Source organism: Lagenorhynchus albirostris, chromosome 11, assembly GCF_949774975.1.
Source record: "Lagenorhynchus albirostris chromosome 11, mLagAlb1.1, whole genome shotgun sequence".
Classification (NCBI taxonomy): Eukaryota; Metazoa; Chordata; class Mammalia; order Artiodactyla; family Delphinidae; genus Lagenorhynchus; species Lagenorhynchus albirostris.
This window is the reverse complement of record NC_083105.1, coordinates 93,591,181-93,617,019: the sequence shown is the minus strand read 5'-3', so window position 1 is coordinate 93,617,019 and position 25,839 is coordinate 93,591,181. Positions and strand designations below refer to the sequence as shown.

At 43.3% G+C, this 25,839-nt stretch overlaps 1 protein-coding gene across 2 annotated transcripts in view; it reads right to left on the bottom strand.

Annotated features, from left to right (window-relative positions):
• GRIN2B (glutamate ionotropic receptor NMDA type subunit 2B) overlaps positions 1–25,839 on the bottom strand; it is a 426,141-nt gene that overhangs the window by 290,350 nt on the left and 109,952 nt on the right. For both annotated transcript variants that reach the window (XM_060165410.1, XM_060165411.1), the window contains exon 5: positions 9,144–9,572. In XM_060165410.1, the coding sequence (XP_060021393.1) occupies positions 9,144–9,554 (411 nt within the window). In that variant the 5' untranslated portion in view covers positions 9,555–9,572. The remainder of the gene's footprint in view (positions 1–9,143; positions 9,573–25,839) is intronic.

Genomic DNA, 25,839 nt, shown 5'->3' with positions numbered 1-25,839 from the left:
ACACACACACACACACACACACACACACACACCAGTCATTATCATCATCCACTGGGTGCGTGCAAACACACACACACACACACACACACACACACACAGTCATTATCATCATCCAAAAAACTCCCCCCGTACATTTCCAAACATCTCCTGAGGACCACTAAGCTAGAGGGCAGATGCCAGCAGGGAGGAATAAGTTGATAATTAAGGAGAAAAAGGACATAACTGATGAGCCAAAGTTCTGGAGGACATGTGAGGCGACTGGACCAAGGGCACAAAAGCAGAGTTTGGTGTCAGGCAGGAGAAATTTCACATGAGAGATGTTGAGCTTTAGAGTCACACAAACATTGGTTGAATTCCTAGGTCATCACTTCCTTCCTTTGAGAGACACTGCCTGTTGACCAACCTCAAAGTTGGTCCCAACGCTTGTCCCTTTGCCACCTCCACCAGAGAGCCTGCAACCTCCAAAGGGGTGGCCATGTGACATGATTTGGGGTCATGAGATCAAGGATATGGGGAAGACTTTTCCTGATCTAATGATACCCACCCCCTGGCTTTCCCTGCTTTGGGTTTGGGGCAGGACGCCTAGAGCAAGGGCAGCCTCCTCACAACAATTACCAAAATGTCAAGAAAATCCCAGCGGTCAGCCCTGACCTCACCATGTCACTGCACCAGCCCCAGCAGTCCCCAGCCTCAGGAACCTTGTGCTGAGACACCAATAAACACCCATTGGTTTAAGCCATCATGAGCAACCAATACCGAAGCATCCTGGGCAAAACAGCCTCTCTGATCTACAGTTGCCTCATCTGTGAAATGCAGACAAAATGCACGCCTTACAAATGCAGTGAAAGAACTCAATGAAGCAACATATAAATGAAGCTCATATTAAGGTGACCAGCTCAGAGCCTGACGAAAGCAAATGATCAGTGTCAGTTCTCTTTCTCATTGAAACCTCCTAACAACCCGTGATAAACTCGGGGGTTCTCTGTGCCTGTGAAATAGGATAGAAGCGGTAAAGTAGTTTGCCTTCAGAAAAACGGAATAAAACTAGCCTTGAACATTACTCTCATACATGGTGAACCCTTAAGCCACAGAATCAAAATATAACGTTGGGGAATATAAACTGATACAGCCACTATGGAAAACAGTATGGAGGTTCCTTAAAAAACTAAAAATAGAGCTACCATACGACCCAGCAATCCCACTACTGGGCAGGGTATATACCCTGAGAAAACCATAATTCAAAAAGACACATGCACCCCAATGTTCACAGCAGCACTATTTACAGTAGCCAGGACATGGAAGCAACCTAAATGTCCATCAACAGAGGAATGGATAAAGAAGATGTGGTACATATATATACAACGGATTATTGCTCAGCCATAAAAAGGAACGAAACTGGGTCGTTTGTAGAGACGTGGATGGACCTAGAGAGTGTCACACAGAGTGAAGTAAGTCAGAAAGAGAAAAACAAGTATCATATATAACACATATATATTGGAATCTAGAATAATGGTATAGATGGCCTTATTTGCAAAGCAGAAATAGAGAACAGATGTAGAGAACAGATGTAGGGAACAAACGTATGGATACGTATGGCGTATGGAAAGGGGTGGGGTGGGAGGAACTGGGAGATTGGGATTCACACATATACACTACTGATATTATGTATAAAGCAGACGACTGAGGGGAACGTACTGTATAGCACAGGGAACTCTACTCAATGCACTGTGGTGTCCTAAATGGGAGGGAAGTCCAAAAGGGAGGGGATATATGTGTGTGTATGGCTGATTCATTTTGCTGTGCAGTAGAAGCTAACACAACATTATAAAGCAACTATACTCCAATAAAAATTAATTAAAATATGTATATATATAAAATGTTGAATAAAATATAGATATAAAGCCTAAGAATGAGGCAAAAAGATAGAATCACAGAAGTCTCAGAAAGGGGAATGAAAATACATTCTTGGCGTATAAATCAGATTCCAAGGCGTTTTTCAGCAATATCAGTGTAATCTATTAAAAACTGGCTGGTGAGGCAATTCCCTGGAGGTCCAGTGGTTAGGACTCCATGCTCTCATTGCCGAGGATGCGGGTTCAATCCCTGGCTGGGGAACTAAGATCCTGCAAGCCACACGGTGAGGCCAAAAAAATTAAAAAGATAAAACCTGGCTGGTGACATTTAGTAAATTAAGTTCCTTCCTATGTCTTTAACATATTACTACTTCCTACCTAGTACTTTTAATATTCCCCTCATCTCGTTGCTTACTTTTTCTTTTATATCAACAGTGACAAATCGTTGAGTAACCCTGGACTCAAAGACTGTTTAATTCTGCTCTGCGTTCTTTTTTAATGTTCTTGGCTTATCTTCATTGCTTACATCCTACATGTATCCGTTTACTGAAATCACTGTATGTCTCTGCTTTGAAAATCGTGATATGTCCTGATCAGGGCACAGTCAGTAACTGCACGGCCACAGAGGTGGAACCCACGGAGCTGCTGCTGACCCACCGGGCTTCAAATGAAGGGCACTGACATCCCAAGCTCCTCTCTTTCGGTTAATGGGAAAACATTAGAGTCCCATTTTCTTCAAATGATTTAGGTAAGGTCTGGTGTAGGAAAACACAGGACAGCGTATACTGAGGCCCTACGGTTTACCAAGCGCTGGGCACACTGCTTCATAAGGCTTGGTAAACCCCACTAGGATCCAGGTGTTATTTCTGTTCCCATTTTACAAATGGAAAACTGGAGGCTAAGAGTGTTTAAGGAGCACAGCTACAGTCACATGACTGGGAATGCGCAGAGCTTGAGCCTACTGGCTACAAAGCCCGCCTTCCCTCCATGTGATGTCATCTCCTTCCTTCCACAGACACACCATCACCTCCTGCCAGCTGCGTGAGAAGTGATGGCTCACGCGTTACTTTCTAGCAACAAGCACCTTAATTTCTGTGAATGCCTAAAGCAATTTCTGGAGCCTCAGTTTTTCCAGGCATTAAAACTGCACCTGGACTTCAAGTGGCTGGTCTCTTGAAAGCAAATCCCAGCTCCAACTGGAAAAGAACAGATACGCTGGCCAATGAGACGCAGGTGTAGAGTCCTGGAACCCACACAGGCTTGAGGGCAGCATCATTGCAACGTCTATGGTGTCTCAGAGAGAACTGCCCGCTCGCCTTCCCCCAAAGTACAGTTCAAGGAAGTAGGAAAAATAGGAGAGGAGTAACGGACCGCCAGGCCCCCAGACGATTCTATCCTGGCTTTTTTCTGACCTCCTCAGTGTGTGGACTGGAAGTTTTAAAGTCGGCGGAAAAAATTTTAAAAGAAGACTCAGATCCCAGTCCCACTATGTTTCTAGCTGTGTGACTTTGGCCATGATACATAAACTCTCTCCCATCAAATGAAATAATGCTACTTGTCTCACAGGACTGCTTAAGGATTAAAATGCTCATTAACATCATGCCTGGCACAAAGCTGGCGTATGACAGCAGCTCTGTTACTGTCTTGCCTCTCCCACCTCTATGACTTAACTCTGCTCATCACCAAAGAATGTTCTAACACCACAGTTTGCTCTTGAAGTTTGCTGTCCCAAGAAATACCGTATCACAAACAACTAAGAAGCAAGGTTAAAAAAAAACTCAAAGTCACCCCAAATCCGGGAAGAAGCATAGAGTGGGGTATCAATCGCATGGCCATCTTGGTTTCAAGATTATGTTGGATATAGAAACCCACATGAGCAGATGGAAGGCAGTTAAGATATTGACAGGGTAACAGTCCACGGTTGGCTCAACTACTGTCTCCAAACATACTGCCATTAGGTGTCGGGGTGGGGGGAGGGAGTAGGGAACAGGGGGAGAGTGAGGGAAGATGGGGCCAAAGGAGAGTAAGGGCCATCCTCCTGGCCCCAGGTGGATTCCAAAACGTGGCTTTCTGCAAAGAAAATTAGAGTGCTAGTAAAAGTATTAATTCTCAACCAATAAATGGAGAAATGAAACAATCACAGCAACAGATGCCAGAGTAAGAATCTGTTCACCTGTCCTTTAGGGAGGAACAAGGATCACGACACACGTCTTACCTACTGTACTCCACTCTGATCAACAGAGTGAAGATCACTCCGATCTGTTTCCAGACCCTGACCCTTTGCTCAGCACACCTTCTCTCTTCCATTTCTGCAGCATTAAAGCTTGGGTCTTCCACCCTTTTGCCTGATCCTACTGTAACTTCCACTTTCTGTATTCCTTCCTACCTCCTGCCCAAGCCATTTTCATTGGCCCTAATGCTAGTGACAAAATAGTTTTCAGTGACTGTCATTCCCTGTCCCCACTTTTTAATTGGCTCACCTAAAGTATCTGTTTGCCCAGCATTTTTCCAACGATTTTATTTTATCTTCAAAATGTTGTAAAGTGGGTAGGGCAGAAAACAAAATTTAACACTTACAAACTAGAAACCGAGTATCATGTAGCTGCAGTGATCTGTTTGCCTAAATTTCCAAAGCTCCTGAGAATGGAGACTGAAACACAGGACAATTCTTAGAGCAGTGCTTTGTGAGGCAGAACCGCATAAGTAGAAAGCACAGGCTTCGAAACAGGTACTTCTGGGATCTGAATCCCAGTTCCACTGCTCGTAAGCTGTAATATCCTGGATTAGTTACTTAACCTCTCTGAGCTAAAATCTGAAAACCCAAGAAAGGTTTCAGTAAATCAGCAGAGAAATCTGCTGCAAAGGAATGAAAGTATGTCTCCCTTTAGTTCATCGTGTGGATTCTGACGGGCATCCTAATCCAGGATCTCAGGGAGAACAAAAGCAATTATAACAAAAGGCAAAATAAAGTAGACGCTTTATACTCGGCAGGGAACTGCCAAAAATCACCTCATACTTTTATTTTTTTTTTTTTTTTGCGGTACGCTAGCCTCTCACTGTTGTGGCCTCTCCCGTTGCGGAGCACAGGCTCTGGACGCGCAGGCTCAGCGGCCATGGCTCACGGGCCCAGCCGCTCCGCGGCCTGTGGGATCTTCCCGGACCAGGGCTCGAACCCGCGTCCCCTGCATCGGCAGGTGGACTCTCAACCACTGCACCCCCAGGGAAGCCCACCTCATGCATTTTTAAATGGGCCCCGTTACTGTTCTAAACGGTCTTCTGCAACAAGCGCGAGCAGTTCTTTCCTTATTAGAGTTCTTCCTTAACTGAATGTGCCCTTTTTTGGCCCTGGAGCGGCTACGCCACCAATGAGCCTGGGCCTCCCTGGTGGGACAAGAGCAAAGCTCCCAACACAGTTCAGAGCCCTTCCCCCGGTTTTCACCTGAGCTCCCTTCTCGGTTGGTCTCCAGCTGTGAAGCGCCTCTCTATTTGGCTGTGACCCTATTTCCTTTCCGTGCTTCTCCTGTATCATGAAGCCTTCTTTCCTTCAGACTGCTCCATACAACCTTCAGCTTAGCCTGCTGAATGCTGTGCTGGACACTTAGTGAAGCAGCTGCTCTGTATTACCTCATTTAATCTTCGACAACCCTATAATGGATATATGATTATCCCCATGGTACAGACAAGAGAACCAAGGTTTAGCGTAAGTGGTTTGGTAAGTTGTCCAGATCCCCACATCTAAGAAATGATGGTTAAAACTGCTCTGAGTCCGAATTCTGAGCTTAGAACAGCTCTGCTCTATCAGCTCCCATGCTTCTTTCTGCCATGGTACGAGGTGCATTTCCTCAATGGGAAAGTGGAGACTAATTAATGTTTGTACTGATTAATTAGCACATTAATTAGCATTAGCAAAAAAGTGAGCGTAATCTATTTGATCAGATGCTGAACTGTATCTCCCTACTTTTGCCAAAAAGTCTCTGTAACTAACTGTGCTACCTTTCTTCCATCACGAACTCCTTGAATCAGGAATTTCCTCCCTGTAAACCAATCTTCCACAAGGACACTTAATAAGTTTTATTTGAAACAAACACACAAAAAACAACTGAGTCAAAACAGAGTGGCAATTACCTATCTCATAGAAGGAGGAAGCAAAATGGAAGGCTTATTCACCACCCTTCAGGTGGCGACTGTACCTTCAACACTATGCCTTAAACACAGCAAAGCTGTATTTCTTACATTTTCTGCATTAGTTCCGCTTTCAAACGTGTTGTCCTATTGCCCGTAGTGGATTCAGAGTTGTCAAACTCTGTGTCCCCATTCTATATTGGTAAGATACAGTCATGGTACTAAAAATAACTTCTATCAAAAAATAAAAAAGCTGGCCTTAGAATTTGAGGTGTTTTATTTTTGAAACTTGCCCCCAAAGCTTATTTCTCTGATTTCTGGGGGACTTTTTACTTGCCTTCCGGCTGGTCCTTTAGGCCTGCGCACGTCCCTCTGCACAGCTGCCCAGAATCTCAGTGCTGCTGCCCTCTGGATCCCGGAGGTCCGGGGGCAGTTCCTCCCGCTGCCCCACCCATCCCCTGCAGCCGCCCCCCACCCATCCAGGCCTCCCACCCCGTGACTGAGCCTTCAACCCCCCCCCCCCCCCCCCCCCGCTTCTGTGGCACCAGGACCTCCTGCTTGCTTCTTCCTTCTTTCTCCTCTTTCTACCTACCTTTCAGTAACTCTTCTTTTCAGGTCCAAAGTCAGTTAGATATTATTTAGGCCATTTTAGCAAAGTGCCTAACAATCATTGCCTACCTCCTTTTTTTGATGGAGAGAGAAAAAGATAAGATGGGATATTGGGGTGTGGTTGCAGTGGGGGGAGGGGGAGGGGGAGGAGACCAGCAGGGGATCTCGTTACAATGACCCGGAAAAATCCCCCTTACTGGCTTCCATCCTCCATTTGACCCCTGGAACTGGTAGCCAAGGGGCCCCCTATAGAATTAGGCTACACCTAAGCCTCCACCATTTCATAGCTCATTAATCCTCTCCTCTAGTCAGATTCCGGTATTGCCATAATGAACCAAGCGATAAGTCACTTTTAGGCAGATAACGTTCACCACAGTGCTACGTAACAGAGGAGAAAGTAAAGAAGAGGAAGGTATGAGAGACCTCAACCCGCCTCTCCATTTTCTTGAGAGGCAGTCAAGCACGTGGTCTGTGGAGCCAGCAACCAGTCCTGGACTCCACTTCCTAGCAGCATAATTTGGGATGTTATTTAACCTTTCTGAGCCTCAGCTTTCCCATCTGCTAAATGGAGATAAGTAATACCACTTAGCTCACTGGGCTGTTAAGCGTATTAACTAAGACAGTGCAGCACACGGTAAACACTCTGAAGCACCTAGGATACATCGCTGAACAAAAGAGCCCAGTCTCTCCACGTGGCCTGCGTCATTCTTCATATTCTTATGTTGTTATTATGCATTTGTAAGAGACACAGCAGGGAAGCCACCAACCAGTTTAGCCAACAACCTTTTACACTGGGATGGGGGGAGGGGGGAGCCTGAACTAACAGGCTGTGCACGAGTCCACAGACGCTAAATCAATCAATCAATCAATTATTTTCACCGGACTTGCTCTCAAAGTAAGTTTGCACTTATTCATGATTCAAAAGCTGGGCTCCTCCATCTTGGCATTCTTTCCATGCAAACTGCGCCCTCAAAATACCACTGCGAAGATGTAATATCCTTTGCTAAGGGCGACGATGTTTAACAAATCTACCTGAAGCAAACACTCGGGAGGTTTTGCCAAGTCCACCTGTATTTTCCATTCTATTCAAGTTTATCCCACTTCCCTTAGCATGGGCTCCTCGGGGCAGCATTTTTTCTAACATCCTTACCTGTGCCTTTACCCATGCGAATGCGACCACAGCCTTCTCATACGCTACTGAAAGCATGAAGTCCCTGCACTCAGTACTCTCCACTTGACTTCTCCTATAGACTGAACAAAGGAAGCTCCGAAACAGACGTCTCCGCCTGCTGCCGACAGATGGCGATAGTGATCACGCAAGCTTATTTTACTCTGTTAAGCCCTGTGGCCTGGTGGTTCTCAACTGGCCAAGTAGCACGCTTGTGGCGTCTGCGCTAGGTTTTGAGGGGTTTGCAAACATCGTGAAGCCCACAGCACGTCTTTTCAGTACAACACTAAAGGAGGTTTTGAAAGTGACACTAAAAAGTATAAGATGACAATGCAAAAGTAGAAACAATTTAAGAAACCCAAAGTGATGCACAACAAATACTGCATTTGTGAAATGGATCATTCTAAGGTACGAATGACTGCAAAGACGATATGTATGTGAAAAGGACTGTACTTTCATTGTACAAAGCAAGGAAAAATAACCGAATAAGTGAAAAATGTAAAAACAAAACATAACTACAAACAAAACACTTTTTCCTGTAGTCAGAGAATGAGCATCCATGTCACGTGATAATTACTTTCTCGTGTGACAATCTAATATTAGCGTAGGAGAGACTATGATTGATTTGCGGCCTCAGAGCAGTGGTTCTCAGCCTTAATTGCACACGAGAATCACCTGCTGAGCTTTTAAAACTCCTCAAGCCTAGGCTGTGCTCCAGAACCTCTAGGGGTGGGACCCAGGCATTGGTCCTGCTGAAAGCTCTTCAGGTGATTCCAATGTGCGGTCAAGGTTAAGAACCACTGCCTTCAAATCTAAGCCTGGGGAAAACACAGCTGCAACTGGTTCTATGGATTAAAATCCATTCACATGTGCAGATGGGATGCGTGTTGAGCCTGGACACCTTAGCAAGAAGTACTTCTCTAGGATATCTGAATCTTCAAGGAGACCAATTACCTGCCTCAGGGAATTTTGCTTTTTATATTCTTGAAACTGGTATGGGGGGAGAACATGTATTATGGAGGAAGAATAGAGCACACCTTTTCTAAAGTTTTGAAGGAGGTACTCATACACGTATTTGAAGAAAATGTATCACCGAGCTACAACCTTCAACATCTCTTAGTCATTTCAGTGAATCCATTTACAAACAAATGGACACACAAACCTGTTCCAAACAAAAGGAGCTTCTAGACACCAGCATCTTTCCCTCACTTTCAACTCCAAAGCACTAGACTAGCTCCTGGTCTATCCATTCACTCAGTGCATTCTGGTTACCTCTGGTTACCATCTGGTTACACTCCATCTTTCATAATCGAGTTTGGCATTCAAACAAATGCATCATTTAGTTCTCAGTACATACCCCCCAGGCTCTTCTCACCACGGCCCCCTTTTACCTTGTCTGCCATTATCATCGAGGAGCCCCCGTGGATACCCAGGATGGGGGTGAGAGTCTGGGCTGAAATGAAGTCAAGGATCTGGGCGATGGCTTCCTGGTCTGTGTCGTCAGCAAACACCACGCCCTGGATCTTCCGGTCAGACATGAGATCACAGATGCGGGTTATGATGCTCTTTGGGTCCGTCTCATTCATGGCTACCAGCTCCACACGGGGCACCACAGAGAGATGGTGGAAATCATCTTTCTCGTGGGCATCCTTGATGGCCACCTCGTCTGAAGTGCCCACGAGGATGACGGCAATGCCAATGCTGGGCGGGCTCTTCTGAGACCGAGCTCTGCTGCCTGACACGGCCAGGACAGCCAGCACCAACCAGAACCTGGGGGAACAGCACTCTGCTCTGGGCTTCATCTTCAACTCGTCGACTCCCTGGAAACACAAAGAGAGAATGGTAACGTTACACCCCACACTACATGACTGTCTGGGAAGAGGCTGGATACTGCAAGTCAAGGAACTTATCTCCTTTTACTGATCATCAAACCCAGCTTCTATCTTCTAGCCTAGCTTCTTATCTCTTGTGTTTGCACAGCAGAGTGAGGGAAAAAAACTTCCGAAAGCATCAGAAATCCTTGAGCAAAACACTAAAAGATGCTACTGCTATAGCCATCAGCAGCAAACAGACAGGGACAAACAACGGAAAGAGGAGGTAAGTGGTCCAGGCAAGTCACACCAAGCGCACGAACACAGGAGTCTCCAAGAGCGTGTCCGGCTGTGGTTGCGAGATCCCCGGTACTCCTGTCACAACCCATCCTTGAACTGCTCTCGGGGGGCCAAGGGATGGCAAAGGCCAGGCAAAGTGAGCAGCAAAATGGGCTCAGCAGAGGTTACCTACAAAACGTGGTCTGGAAGAGCTGGATACAGGAAGTTACAGATACGAAAGCCCCCATTCTTGATGCCTTTACTTTGTATTCACCTCAAAGGTGGACAAGAGCCTGAAAATTCTTCAGCAACCCATCCGGCTCTTAATACTAAATCAAAAACAGCCCATATGTTGTTTGGGCAGTACTTTTAAAAACATCTCCGATCCTTACAATAAACCAGCAGGGGGGAAATAAGAAAAACATTATTATCACCATTTTATGGATGTTGAAGGGAAGACTCAGAAAAGCTAAGAAGTCCGAGACCATAAGCCAATTAAGTGAAATGAACATGAGCCCAGATCTTCTGGTTTCAGGCCAATCCGCCTTACATCACATTGCCTCTTACATCATCAGTTATTACGAGGAATAGTTTTATTCCCATTTGTTTATGCATCAAAGTATGGCGATTTGGACAAATGCTATTAAATTACTGACCTAGTGACCTTTCTGAAATGACTGACTTCATGTTTGCATGCAGTTTACCACTTTTTACCTTTTACCACAAACTCCTCCTGCCTCTTTACTTCCACATGTGCCCCTGAATCTTACACTCTGCACCAGACTGAGGACACAACTCTCTACAAAGCTTGGTCATTTCTCTTTTCATGTCTCACCATTCTCCAAGAGCTCCCCTTACTGAAATAGAACTGGTCCTGCTTAGATTGTATTGATTTGTTTTAAATAATCATTTTTGGTACATCTGGTATGTGTTAGGTACCGTACTAGGCATTTCCTCCTCTGCAATCTCTTTAGTCCTCCTAGAAACCCTATAAATTAGTCATTTTATCCCCATTTCTCAAATGGAGAAACCGAAGCTCAAAACAGTTACATAATGTTGCCAAGGTCAATGATATTACAACATCAGCATGCCGGTACATGCCAATACAAAATACACATAGCGTTTTGGGGACTTCCCTGGTGGCAGAGTGGTTAAGAATCTACCTGCCAATGCAGAGGACACAGGTTCCAGCCCTGGTCTGGGAAGATCCCACATGCCGTGGAGCAACTAAGCCTGTGCGCCACAACTACTGAAGCCCCACGTGCCCTAGAGCCCACACACCGCAACTACTGAGCTCGAGTGCCACAACTACTGAAGCTCGCACGCCTAGAGCCCGTGCTCCGCAATAAGAGAAGCCACCGCAATGAGAAACCCGCGCACCGCAACGAAGAGTAGCCCCAGCTCGCTGCAACAAGAGAGAAAGCCCGCATGCGGCAACGAAGACCCAACGCAGCCAAAACTAAATAAATTAAATTTAAAAAAAAAATAAAATACACATAGCATTTTTATACTCCAAGGAAATAGTCTATAAACTGCACCCCAAACCAAAACCAGGGATTTTCATTCTTCTCCAAAGGGAGAGAATGTAATCAAGAATGATAATGTTGCTTCATATCTCCTGCTTGTCTGGAAAAAAAAAAAAAGGTAAGATATTAGGAATCAAAAAGCCTTGAGAGTTTAGCTAACAAAAAGCAAACAATAATGATGAGGGTGTCGAGCAAAGAAAGATAAGAAAGTGTCCAGGTTGAGGAGACTGACTGCAAAGGGCATTAATGATTCGGGGCTAAGATGCTGGGGACATTTTGTGGCTGAGGAAGCAAAAATCCAATCCAGTTCTTGGCAGAAAACATTTTGGAACCCTTGCTGTTGTAGTCATCCTTCCACACTGCCAAGAAGGAGCCCTGTAACACCGTCCTTGTCTCTCTCTTGCAAGTAAGACGAGCAGCTCAGTGGTTCACATCTGAACCAAGTTTATTCCTGACAACTTCCTCGGCTTTGAGTCTCTGTGGAGACCGGATGACTACACAGCCCTGGCAACCCGTGTGATGAACTGTCCCCAGCTGAATTTGGGCAGCCAGAGCCCAAATTCCTCCTCCCAGAGCTCTAAGCCAGCAGCACTATATCGAGTCCAGCAGCACTGAATACTGAGGAAGACGGATGGCTTTAGCACTTCAAAGAGCTATTGGCAAAACAGTAACAAAAATAATCTGTTAAATTTCAAGGACTGGTTCTCAAGGAGAACCAAAAGATTTAGAATTTGGCAAAAGTAGCAGCTAACTTCATTCCAATGGGATTCGAATCGTACAGTCATCAGTCACTAAATCAGGTTCCTTCACATTGAAAAGTGGTCCACTCTGCCATGACTGTTTATTGACTTTAATGCAGTCTACACTCTCCCACTCTGATGTTTTATTTGGTCTCTTAAAATATCTCTTACAGGGCTTCCCTGGTGGCACAGTGGTTGAGAGTCCACCTGCCAATGCAGGGGACACGGGTTCGTGCCCCGGTCCGGGAAGATCCCACATGCCGCGGAGCAGCTGGGCCCGTGAGCCATGGTCACTGAGCCTGCGTGTCCGGAGCCTGTGCTCCGCAAAAGGAGAGGCCACAACAGTGAGAGGCCCGCGTATCGGGGAAAAAAAAAAAATCTCTTACATTCCTCTATTTCTTCTTACACAATATATTATACTCTGTTATGCGATGGCTAATCGTGACACTCGAAGAATAGACTCTGGTTTTACTGAGTGTCTCTTTTTATACTCAGGATACAGCAAAGCACTTTATGAAGTAATACATTATGGGAGATACCAGTAACAGAGGGACTGCGAGACAAAGAAGTGCTGTGAATACAAACTCAATTTCACACCTTAGAAGGGGTTACTTGAGAGAAAGCTTGTAGTCCAAGATAAGCTAATTGGTGGCGCTCCCTTCCACCCAACAGACCACGTTAGTCTTCCGGCACCTGCTTTATGAAGCTGTGCCCCCTCCTGTGCACTGCAGTGCCCCCTACCCCAGGAGAACTGAGCACCGTTTCCCTTCGGCGCTCGTCATGGCCTGTGTTTGTCTATCTAAATATCCATAACAGTTTATTAGAGTATATGATTATGTATCTGCCTGTCTTCACTGCTGGTCATCTCCTGGTGGGCAGGGACCTTTTCAGTTCAGAAGGCACCCACTTTTATTAAGCACTTTTATTAAGCACCCACTCCCTAGCAGACATTGTTCTAGGTGTCAGGGATATAACGCAGACAGGTTCTACCCTCCAGGACCACAGTCTAGTAGAAGACGCAGACACACAAGAAAACCTTGCCTCACTTGTATTTGCAATTCTTGGGGCCTAGCAGTGCCTTGGATACGTACAATAAGGAAGGACTCAATAAATGGTAGCCGCTGAGTTTCTACCATAATAAACTTGTCAATGTTTGGCCATTTTTACCTACACTAGTAACCTATTTTATATATTATATATTTATAGTAACATTTTACTTATAACCTACCATATGCCAGACACTATTTTTCATGGATTGTTAAATCACATATAAACATGATATAGTTTCCCCCATATTACCAATCAGGAAACTGATCTTCTGAGAGAGAGGCTAAGTGCGCGACCAAGATCACACAGCTAATAATTTGGCATCAGGTTTCAAACCAAAGTTTGTCACCGAAACCCTTGCTCTTTCCATTCTACTGCCTCTCAGTATGAGTGTGTGAATTAATGAATGAATACACAAACTCACTAACCAAAACCAAACTGTGTTCTAATAGCAGTTCCACAGTAACTAAGTACCTGAGGGTAGGCAATTCCTCATCATTGTCTCTGTTTCCTCATCGGTGAAATCCGGATAATATACCTAACCTAAATACCTGAGAGAGTTTTATGTGAGGATCAAATGATAATATGCAGCTGGAAGTGCTTTGAAGAATATAAAATCTCTAGAGATGCAAAGGATGTCACCTTTAAGCTTCTACAGAAGTTGTTCAAGGAGCCTAGCTAGCTATTCATGAATGCACCGGGTCAGCATGTGGGAGGTGGGCAGGGAGAGAATGGCAGACAGTCTGAGAGGAATGTTGAGAGGAACTTCAGGGCAGGGGAGGGTGGAGGTGCAGGTGGAGGTGGGGATTGGGGGGGGGGGTGGCAAGAGATATGAGTTCCCTGACGTTCTAACTCCCTGAAGAAGATGCTGCATAATGGCCTCAGGGGAGCAGCAAACTCCACTGACAGCTTACCAGTCAAGTGCAGCAGAATTCAAGAGTAATTCAGGCTAGGGGCAGTAATGGGGATCGGTGGAACTCAGCACCCCCAAATCATGCTGTAAATTCAGACACGAGGGTTCACAAGCAGAACCAAAAACCAAGCATCAGGATTAGAGAGTCAACTGGTCACCTCCTGATCCTCTGCCTCCTTGAGGCTTGAGTTGAGCGGCCCTTAGATTTACAGCAAGCAGAAGGCCGCAGTAGCTTGTGTTCATGCCTACCACCAGTGCAGGGTAACTAACAGGGACCAGGCGACACTTTGCCCACAGTAGGCTCCAAGGGAAGACATATTTGAGTGAGAAGCTGGGCCAATCCTGTTCTCAGGGAAAACTGAATCCTGGGGCAACCCCCAAAAGAAGGATAAAATGTGATTTAATAGATGAGTAAGTCAAATTTTCCAGGCGCCATCCTTAATGGGGTCAGGACGCTGTTTCGAGTGACGTAACTAAGGCGACTGTGATTAGAATATGATGGGCAGTGAATAAAATGAAGATCAGAAGTGCCAGAACTATGCATCAGGCCCCGTTTCCCAAGCTACCGATAAAGACAGAAAGTGAGGATGCACAGGCCTTAAAATTTGTCACACAGGAGAATGTGGGGGGAAAAGGAGTCTCATACAGTATAAGTCAAGTGAAATACAGATGAGTATAACCTTTTGGGAGGGCAGTGTGAGAATGTCTATCAAAATTTTAATATCACGACAAAATAAAATTCAAGGTGAAAACATCAAAAGTGACAATGAGAGATGTCACATACCAGTTCCAAGAAGATACTATAATCATGAATATACATGAATCTAAAAATACAGGCTTGACATGCATAAAGCAATAACTAAAATTACCCTGGGGAGTAACAGACAAATCCAACGGAGAAAATATAAACAATGACATAAATGATCAAAAAACAAAACAAAGCATGAATAATAAGCTTGAACTATTTCAAATATCTAGCAACATATACAAGAGAGAATATATATTCTTTGTAAGCACATGGAAAATATTAGCTCTACGAAAGTGCTTCAGTAACTTCCAAAGAATCAATATGAATGATTGCCATTTTTCTGTAATGTGATTAAATTTACAAATAAAATTCTAAAGGTAGCTAAACATATCACACATCCAAAACTTTTAAAAAACAATATTAAATAACACTAATGTTAAGGAGGAAATCATAACAGAAACTGAAAAATCCTTTGATTAGAATGACAATGAAAATATTAAATACCAAAATTTCTAGAGCATAAATGAAACGGTTTAGAGAGAAACCTATACCTTTAAATTCACTTGTAAGAAAATAAGAAAATAAAATAATTAATTGTAATTAAATTTTCATTTATTGAACAATTAACAGAGTCAACCCTAAGAAGGAATTGAATAATACAGATAAGGGCAGGAATTAATGAAACAGGAAGCAAAGAAAAGAAAAAAACAAAACCAAAAGTTGATCCTTTGAAAGACTAGACAAAATTCTGACAAGACCAATCAAGGAAACAAAAGAGAAAATGCAAATGAAACTGATGATGAAAAAGGGACAATAACAACATAGACAGTAGAAATTTTAAAATAATAAAAGAATATTATGGGGCTTCCCTGGTGGCGCAGTGGTTGAGAGTCCGCCTGCTGATGCAGGGGACACGGGTTCGTGCCCCGGTCCGGGAAGATCCCACATGCTGTGGAGCGGCTGGGCCCGTGAGCCATGGCCGCTGAGCCTGCGTGTCCGGAGCCTGTGCTCCACAACGGGAGAGGCCTCAACAGGGAGAGGCCTGCGTACCGCAAAAAAAAAACAAAAAACAAACAAAAAAAACAAACAAAAAAAAAGAATATTATGAAAGTTAGTTGCTTTTAAATTTAATGTATAAATATCTAATTTTAAAAAGCAAAAAGTTTCAAAAGAATATGGAAAATTTGAATAATAACCATTAAAGAAAATAAAATGGTTATCAAAGGCCCCCAACCCTAATCCACCAAAACCACCCCACCCCATCTTTGCCAAAATAAAAGGAAGTAAAACAGGTACACGTGGGGAAATGAGCCTTGTTCATACAAGTTGAACAAAACAGAAAAACAAGAAAAGTTTAATTCTAAATCCAGATAATTACAGTACAAGAAAAGATTATCACAGATCCCTTTCACTTACGAACCTAAAGGCAAAAAAATCGTAAACAAAATATTAGCTAACCAAAACAAATAGTATATTTTAATAATAATATTCAAGCGTGGTTTATATAAGGAATGCAAGGACGGTTTAATATCAGAATATAATTCACCACATTCATGGACCAAACAAGATATTTATATGAATATCTCAAAAAAAAAAAATGAAGAACACACATTTGATTAAGGGCAGCACCTATTTATGATATAAATGTTAGAATATTTTTTTAACTCCTTGATGACAGGCAATGAAGGAGATCATCAGTCTACCTGGTAAGAGTATATACCAAAAACTCTTAATCAGATTTTTTTTGACAGTGAGTTAGTGCTATCACTGCTCCCGGAGATTCTGGTAAATAAAATAGGCAAGAAAACAAAAGTGTTATGGATGGGAAGGAAAGAGAAAATAATAGCAGTACATGAAGATAATATGGTTGTCTACAGACAAAGTCCAACAGAATTTTAAACTATTTATTAATTTGGGTAGAATGAGATTGCTAGATAAATAATACTCTTATAAAAAAATCAATAGCTCTTTTTAACCAACCAGAAAATATAATAGTCATAATAACAAAAACAACTATAAATTATTTAGGAATTAGCAAAAAATGCACAAGACCTCTGCAGAGAAAATCTGAAACTCTACTAAAGGATATGAAAGAAGTCCTGAACAATGTAATCATAGACGAATTCATGGAGGGAATAACATAATATTTTAGAAAGTTCTATTTTCTCCCAAATTAATCCGTAACTTGAAGGCAATTCCTATCAAAATAACAGCAGGATTTTTAAAGGAATTTTATTATCTTACTCTAAAAGATATATAGAAGAATAAAGGTACATGGAGAGCAAGTTAATTAAACAAGACATCTTTATCTGAACCAGTAATGAAAGTGTGCCTTGAACAGCGAAGTATGAATAACTTAACTCTGCAGAACAGATCCAAAATAAAAATTTTTTAATTAACACATTTTTTTAAAACGTTTAAGTTCCAAGTCAATTTCAGGTTTTAAGTCATACTTTCTAAATTCAAATTTATAGAGGCACAGCAAATGTTGAACCAAAGAGGTGCTTTTTTGAGTCCGAATGCTTAGCTTAGGTAATAAATGTGTTCCCCAATCATCTGAAGCAGAAAGTAGGAGTACACCAGATGTCAAACATCTATCCATTCTGAAGTACAAGACTAATATCCATTTCTAGCGAAAGAAACACAATGCCATCTATGTATTCAGGGCATTTGGAAACCCAATTTCAATCCTCCAGAAGCATTTAGGGTCTGCTAAACACATCTAAACTTCATCTAAATCTGTAAAAATAACATATAAAAGGCACCTATCTTTAATATTAGTGGACTTAGAACCTAAAACTTCTCTCTGCATTGTTATTCTCCTCTTTTCATACTGTTATCATCATCCAAACTCTTAGAGCTTCTGAGCTCCCTTGCCCCTGCTCTTTCTTCATAAGGAACGAGGTAAGAAAGCCTGGTAATCTGGGGTTTGGGGTCTGGGACTATGTGCCTATGAAACCAGTGATGAAAGAAAAGTCTACCTGGACATCCTGTAAACATGCCGAATCCATTTTGAATGTAGTGACTGACATGGCAATAAACTGCTCTCCTTGGTCCTGTCGGGGGATTTAACTTATCTAAACATACTTCTGTGCAGGGCTAATCCCAAATCCATTTCAACATACCACAGTCATAACAAATAATGTAAATAGACAATCAAAGAACTCAGAGCCTTAGTTAAGTCATTTCTGGGAAAGTACTCGATCAGGGAAGAGCAGGATAGATGGGAGAGAGGGAAAAGATACAGGAAAAAATTATCTAAACCTTTGATCCAGCAGATGGTTCCATCAAGTCCTCCTACATAAAGCAAGTAAGGATGCCGTTCCAAAGACCACCAGTCCCCTAGACCCTATGAGAAGATGGCCTCAGCATTGCAAAGGGCCAATGTGCCATTGAATTCCTTGGCAGGACTTCTGTTACCTAAGAGCCTTCTTGTTCTCACTCAGTCCAAGCAGACCTACCACCTGAGCCTTGTTCTACAACCTACCACCTTGTTCTGCACCCTTCCAGGAGCTAGATCCTGGCTTTTGTATCTGACCTATTTTTTCCCGCTGTATGCACAAAGCAGAAGTATCACTTCTACTGTCACCCAATTGCTTGACACAAGAGTTGAACAGATAACAAACAAAGGATCATAAATCACTTAATATGTACGCATTTTCATAGAAATTTGTAATACAAACGTAGGTGATTATCTGTACCCTCATCAGCAACAGCCACTGATGGTTTTTTTTTTCTTCAACATTCTGCAAGAGCAGACACCAAAATTTCTCCTCTAACATCTGCACACAGTTCTTAATTATAATTAATTTATATGCCTCCAAGGACAGTGTAGGCAGCCCTGCTGAAATCCAAACCTTTGGAAACCTGATTCTGATTACCACCATTTGGCAGGTTAGGGCAATTGCATGTATTGGTTTAACAGCAAAACAGCATTTTCAAGTGTTAATAAAAATTATTGGCTTGCCACTGACTATTAAGAGGGGGGATGAGCAGTAAAAATGGGTGATGGATGATAAAAAGAGAATCATGGGGAGCAGGAAAAAATGTCACCCGGGAAGGAGGTCAAAGGACGATATTGGGAGGGTAACGGTGAGCCAGGGATGGAACAGGGACCACCAGAACCATACGCATCCACCCAGAACACATTGGTGTTCTGAGCTGCAGGTAAACAGCCTGTGTTAAAATAGATTTAAAATTGGGGTGTTGAGGAGGGCCATTTCCAAGTCCCCCATATGATCTACTCTACTGCCTAAGTATATCCCAAGCCACTGCAACCCTCTACCAGGCCTGTTCTGCAACAGCAATAATAATCGTGCTGCGTTGTGGTGGAGATAGCAAAACTCTGGAGTTGAGAACATGTTTTACATTTACTCTTAACTTGCTATGTGATCTTAGATCAGTTTCTTTACCTCTCTGACCCTCAGCCCCCTCATCTGTAAAACGTGAGACAGTAACAGTTTTCACAGGATAATTGTGAAGATTCACTCATTGGACAAACGTTTGTTGAATGCTTTCCATGTGCCCGAGAATGTGCTAGGAGATGGGATCCACCACTGAATGGAATACAGTCCACAAGGAGCCTTTAGTCTAGTGTCCAAGACAACAAAATAAACAGGAAATTACGGTACGATGTGATGAGTTAGAAAAGAGCATGCTCAGTGCTCCATAGGAGGCCGCCTAACCCTGTCTGGGAGATCAGGAGATTAACAAGCTAAGTACTAACACATAAGCAGGAATAGTAATGAATATACTGAAACTGCAAAAATAATAAAATATTAGTTAGAAGGATATTACGATACAGGGGAGAAAGCAAGGAACTAGACGTCAAAAGATCTAGAATTGACACTAGGCTTTGACACTCCCCTTAGATGGAGGGGAGGCAGTAACTGAAATTACCTGGACCTCATTTTCTTCATTACAAAATGAGGGTGATTATCCTCACGTCACAGAGTTGTTGTGAATATTAAACAATTTACTTGAAAGCATCTAGCAAATAGCACGTACCTGATATTTACTTACTGAATATGAATATACTGTGTTCAGAGACAGATAAGGAGCTTCTTTTGCCTTGAATTACTTAGAAAGAAGTCAAAGACTCCTTCCCTCCCACCCCTCTCTCCAGCTTTAGTACAATTTCTACTGACCTTAGACACAGGTTGTTTTTAAAAGCTAGTCTACAAGTAACAACCTGATATCCAATATAAACAATACTTAAAATAGATTTTGTTTTATTTCTTTAAAGCTTTTAGTGTTTTGTGTTGTTTTTTAATATTTATTTATTTATTTGGCTGCACCGGGTCTTAGTTGCGGCATGTAAGATATAGTTCCCTGACCAGGGATCGAACCCGGGCCCCCTGCATTGGGAGCACGGAATCTTAACCAGTGGACCACCAGGAAAGTCCCTAAAATAGATTTTAAATCCTAGAACCACCCAGCAGTAGAACCTATTCCCCCATCTCCCACCAGCCACCAAACAGCCACCAAATTTTGTGCAAAGTAACATGATAACTTCAACTACATAAAAACATTCATTTCTTATCTTTGGAACCCATACCTTCACTTACTAATAGTGATTCTCCCTGCATGGAATATAGGAAGGGAGAACACAATTCTCACTAGCTTGGCTAACAAGATAGTTTTTCTAGCAAACCCTAATGAAGTGAAGTCAAGGATAACATGTCTTCCTTATCTACATCCAGTACTTAGCAGAGTGCCTGGCATATGGTAGGTGCTCAATACACGTCTGTTGGCGACACTAATGAATGAACCAATAAATAAGTACCTAAGAATGCCAATAACAAGTTGATTCTCTCCATCTCCATTGACACATAAATGAAGGCACTAGTCTAGGTCCTTCACTCCCAAGGGTTACAACATGAGGGGAAATACCATAAACACCAATATAATTCCCAACTTCTTGATATTCTACAGGGTCATTCTTAGGTCAGTGTTCTTAGCTGATAATTGTCTATGTATCTGAGTGTTCATTTGCACATGTACATATGTGGGTAAATCAATGCCTATACTGGTGATATACATATGTGTACAAATTAGACCTCTTTGCCCTGGTCTCTAAGTTGTAAGACGCTGCTGCTGCTGCTGGATCGTACCCAAACATGATTCAGCCCTCACTCAAAGCCTAGGTTTAAAACAAAGCCCTGAGGCCATAAAAGAACTCAAAGAGAGCGTGGTAGCAAGGCCAGAATCAATAGGGAACAAGAGCCACACATTTGAGCTGGCTGGTTATCAGGCCAACTTCAGGGGCAGTCATATGTTTCTTAACGTAAAATGCCATCTTTATTTTTGCCATCAATATGCATATTTGTTCACCACGCTACCAATCATAACTGAATTCTGAGCTCGCTTAAATCCCTTTAACCTCACATGTGGAATTGAGAACCTACTCAGAGAATTAATTGTAAGTGGAAACATACCTCTCTAATTTCACTTCTCACCCTCTCCCTCTCCAATTACTGTACGAGAAGAATGTGTAGTAGAAGGGACCCAGATCTGAGGATTAGGAAACCCCAGGCCCTGTTACAACCCTACTGCTAACAAGCCAGGTGACTTAGAAAGAATTACTTAGCCTCTCTGTGGCTCTGGTTCTTTATCTGTGAAGTAAGAGAAATGGACTGGTTGTTCTCAAAGTCTCTTCCGGCTTTAAAACTCCGTGAATCTGTCTTCCATACCCCGTCAAGTTCAACACCCTACTCTCCTCTCCTCTTCTCTGAGCCCTGGGAGGCAGTCCTGTTTGGAGCACATCAATGGACGTCCTAATCCTCTGGCTTCCAGTTGGGTTTGACCCAACAGACAGCCCAAGCAGGAGGAAAGAGGGAACAAGAAAGCCAAGACTGGGGTATTTCCCCTTCGTGCCTCCCTCCCTGTGGGTTCATGGCAGGTTGGCTGTATCACTGGACTGAAGGTCACGGCTTCCATGAAACATCCTTTTCCACACGGCTCTCTCTACCCAGTTCCCCCTCCAGATTCCAGATTATCACTCCCAGCTTCCTCCTTCGGGACTAAAAATGGTGGTAACTACGCCAGGTCACTTTTAGCTCAGGACACTGTACCACCTCTTGTGGTTTCTGTGCATTGCCCACATCTTGGTAAACAGTCCTTTTTCTAAACTCTCTTCAAATTAAACCAGTTGAGGGTTGCTATCCGTTTCCTACTCTGACCATAAATGATACAGATTCCTCCTGCATTCCATAATGCCCAGGAGCCTCTCAGGTTCAAAATGGCAAAACCAGGACCTGAATTCCACCCCACCCACCACTGAATAAGGTATGGCCCCTCCAGACGGTGCTTCCTGCTTATCCTCAGGTCCAGGTTCGGTCAGCAGTATGATAAACAGTAACATTCTCTGGGCGCCTGGCCCCCCTGCAAAGAATGGATAAACATCTATAGAATATTTCAAGAGAATAGCCTCCAGGAGCTAGCATTTTGAGTGGGGAATATAAAAGCATTGGGCATCATAAAAATACACCAAGCAATTATCAGAATGACTCCAAAGCACAACCCAGAGAAAAGCCAAGCATTTTCATGAAGGAAGATGTGGTCATTAAATGGGACTTTATGTTGCTGAAGAAACAAACTGGGTAAGGAAGCCTTAACTTTCGTTCTTTCTCTTTGGTTTGGTTGGAATCTGTTTCATGGAAAAATGACTTTTAGAGTCAAATGTTCACTGTCAAATTATAAGCCAAAGTATAAACAAAGAAATACAGCAACACAAGAAACCATAACGGTAATATTTCAAGGAAACGTGACAGTTAACTCTGTATTGTTTCTTAATATGTGGAAAAGAAATTAAAATAGTGAAAAAGAACAAAACAAAATGTTTGTGGCTCCCTTGCTGTAATGATAATAATATAGTTGTAATCCGGCCACCCTTCACATTTTTCATTGTTTTTAGAAAGCAAGTAGCTGTTCTGTCTGCCTGAGTCCAGCATTTTTACACTGTTAGAACAGCATGTACATCAGGCCTGCATCACCATGTCCACTATCACCATAGAGATGGTAGGGTGAGGCCAGCTGGTACTGCCTGCACCTCCCTTCCCAGGCCCCGCCCAGGCCAAATGAACCCCTCTCCCCCGTACAACTCAGTCGCAGGCAGCGCCACAATCCACCCACGGAGATCTGCCTGTCCAATACAGGGAGTGCACTCAGAGTACATGAGTGCACTCCCTGTATTGGGTACATGACTTGGGTACATGACTTTCCCGTTAAAATCAGATCTTGACATAGGAGGTGATGGATGTTAACTAAACTTACGTGGTAATTATTTCACAATAATGTAAGTCAACTCATTATGCTGTATGCCTTAAACTTATACAGTGCTGTATGTCAATTATATCTCAATAAAACTGGGAAAAAATCGATTTTGAAAGCAAAAAGCTCAACCTCACACACCGGCTCCTATCCCTTTCCCCTCAAAAGTCCAATGAATCAACACATCCTTACTGAAGACTCACTTTGCGAATCACAGAGAAGTGTTCCAGGGAGTTAACACTTTGCTTCTGCCCACGAGGACTACCCACTCCAGCAAGGAGACGACAGAGACTCCCCAACACTGGACCGTCAGATGGCATGAAGGATGTAAAGAACTACAGAGGCGAGCAGAGGGAGGCTGGCTCTGGGCTCGGTAGTGCGGACAACTTTGTCTGGAAGCAGCTCTGAAGGTATCTGAGGTGAGGAATCGAGCTTGAGCGCAGGAACAGAAGTGAGGCAGGCAGCACTAAGGCAGCAAAGCAGTGAGACACAAAGCTTCACAGGGACGGTAAACGGCATGGTCTGGCCAGAAGAAGAGTTCATGGAAAGAGTAGTCGTGAGATAAAGCTGAAAAGGGACACAGAGAAATCTGGGTGCTCAGCTAAGGTGCTTAACATACTGCTAGACAGGCGGCAAGAAATGACAGAAGAAAGAGAGGGGAAGGAAAAGATCTCCGATCGTGAAATTCGGTTTAGTCTCAATTTCCAAGGCGAATGGAACTCTAGTGCTGTTTGGGAAATCAACCAGGCTGGCCTATTACAGCATGGTAAATCCTTCTAGGCCCAGGATAATACCGCCACTGTTGAGAAGATCCCAGTTTTATGATGATTAAGAAACCGAAGTACTGATGAAATGCCATTCACTGAAGCGCTTTTGATTGAGATACTATTCATGGAAACGGTCCTCTTCTCAACATGAACATTTCCCTGTTGGTAACACGAACCTCAACACCACAGCCCTGGACCACTGCCTTGAAACTGCCCCTGGGCTCCGAAGCCTCTTTCCTCCTCTTATCTCCATCCTAAATCGAGTCCCTCAGCTCTTCCAGTTTAGGACTCTCACTTGCTCATTCAAAGGCTGTCTCACAGCCTCACAAACACTTCATCCTCAGGCGGCCTTTTTTTCAGTTTGCAAATTCTCTCTGGCCTCACTGTGGCTGATGAATAGGTATAAGGTTTTGCATGTGCGTGGATTAGAGAGCAAGAGAGAATAACTCATTCTCATTCATCTGGCCTCTCCTCCATCCTTTTCATTCCATTCCTCACCTCTCTTTTCAAATCTGTCTTCTCTTTTTCTTAGAATTTCCTCTTCCTGAGTTCTTTTTGAGTGTCTTCCCACTTTCATCCCCTCCATTTGACTAAAACTACCTTGACACAAGTCACTTACGATATATTCACGAACAACCCCGGTTGCCTCTTTCTTCCTGCTGTTCTCATTTTCCCTGGCTGTGCTTGACAGGATTCATTATTTGTTTCTGCCCCATCTCATCATCTCTCCAGAAGCCTAACCTCCTTGCTTTCCTCGGTCTGCTTACATCTGAATGTCTCTGGGAGCCTCTGCCTCTGCTCTCTTACTTTCTCTGGACCACTCTTTTTCTTTCCTCATCTTGTCTCTCCAGGCAGCTTCACTTCTACCCAGAATTTAACCTTATACTTTCCCCTCCCCTCAACTGAGCTGGTGGCTCAAATCTTACTCATTCCTAACCTGTAAAGAAAGGTCTTGTTTTACACTTTTATCCATCTGTTTAGTTGTCTGGCCTCACTTCAAGGTTGACATGTCTGAAATGCTTTCACAGCTCTTCATATGCCCTTGTCATTTTCCTTTGTCTAATTTATATTCAGGTCTAAGTCAGACCCTGCTACTCTCTCTGTTTTCCCACCAAATTCTTTCCTCATCACCTGATGCAAGGTCCTGATGTTTTCATTCAACCATCTTTCTTCTTTCACTTCACATCAAAATACCCCCACCAGAATCATCTCCTCCTGGCTGCCAAACTACATTTTTCTTTCTTTAAACTCTGACATCTTGTTTCCTAGTCTCCTCTTGCCTTAAGAGTCTACAGACACTCAGCAATGTCGCTTGACAGAAACATAACTGATCCAGTCTGAACTCCACAGAGTTTAGTGAAAAGGCGGCTAAGCCTTTACCCCTGCACCTAAATAATCATTCATGCCTTGAAATTCACTGGTTTTTCTCCCAGCCATGCGCTTGGTCATTCCCATACCAATTCTCCAAGTTTCCATCTGTCTCCTTGTCCAGAGTCAACAGGCTCTTTCTTACACAAATCTCTCCAAAAGACAGATGAAGAAATACCGTAGAGATCGACTAGTTACATCCGACACAAACCATATGTGCCACATTTGCCAAAGGAAGGGGGCACAGTGGGTGCCCAGGGTGACTCTGGGCTCATCAAGAGCATTTTCCCAGGAGATCTAAAATCTGAGGAAATGGAAGAGCTCTGATGGGGGGGAAGGGACTGAGTGAAGCACCAGGAAGCTCCCTGGAGTTGGTCTGGACCGGAGAATCAGTGCAAGGCACCAAAGCAGGAATCCCCAGCTAGTCAAAGGGAATAAAGAGCACCCAAGGAACCCGTAATGAAAAACAGCTTTTGTTTTTCTTTTTTCATTTTTAAAGAGGCACTGAGAAATTGTGGGAAAAGGCTTGGATTTGAAAAAGTTTTACCATGTGACATTAAGCACATCACCTAGGCTCTCTGAACCTCAGAGACGTGGTCCTCTCTAAATGTGAACAA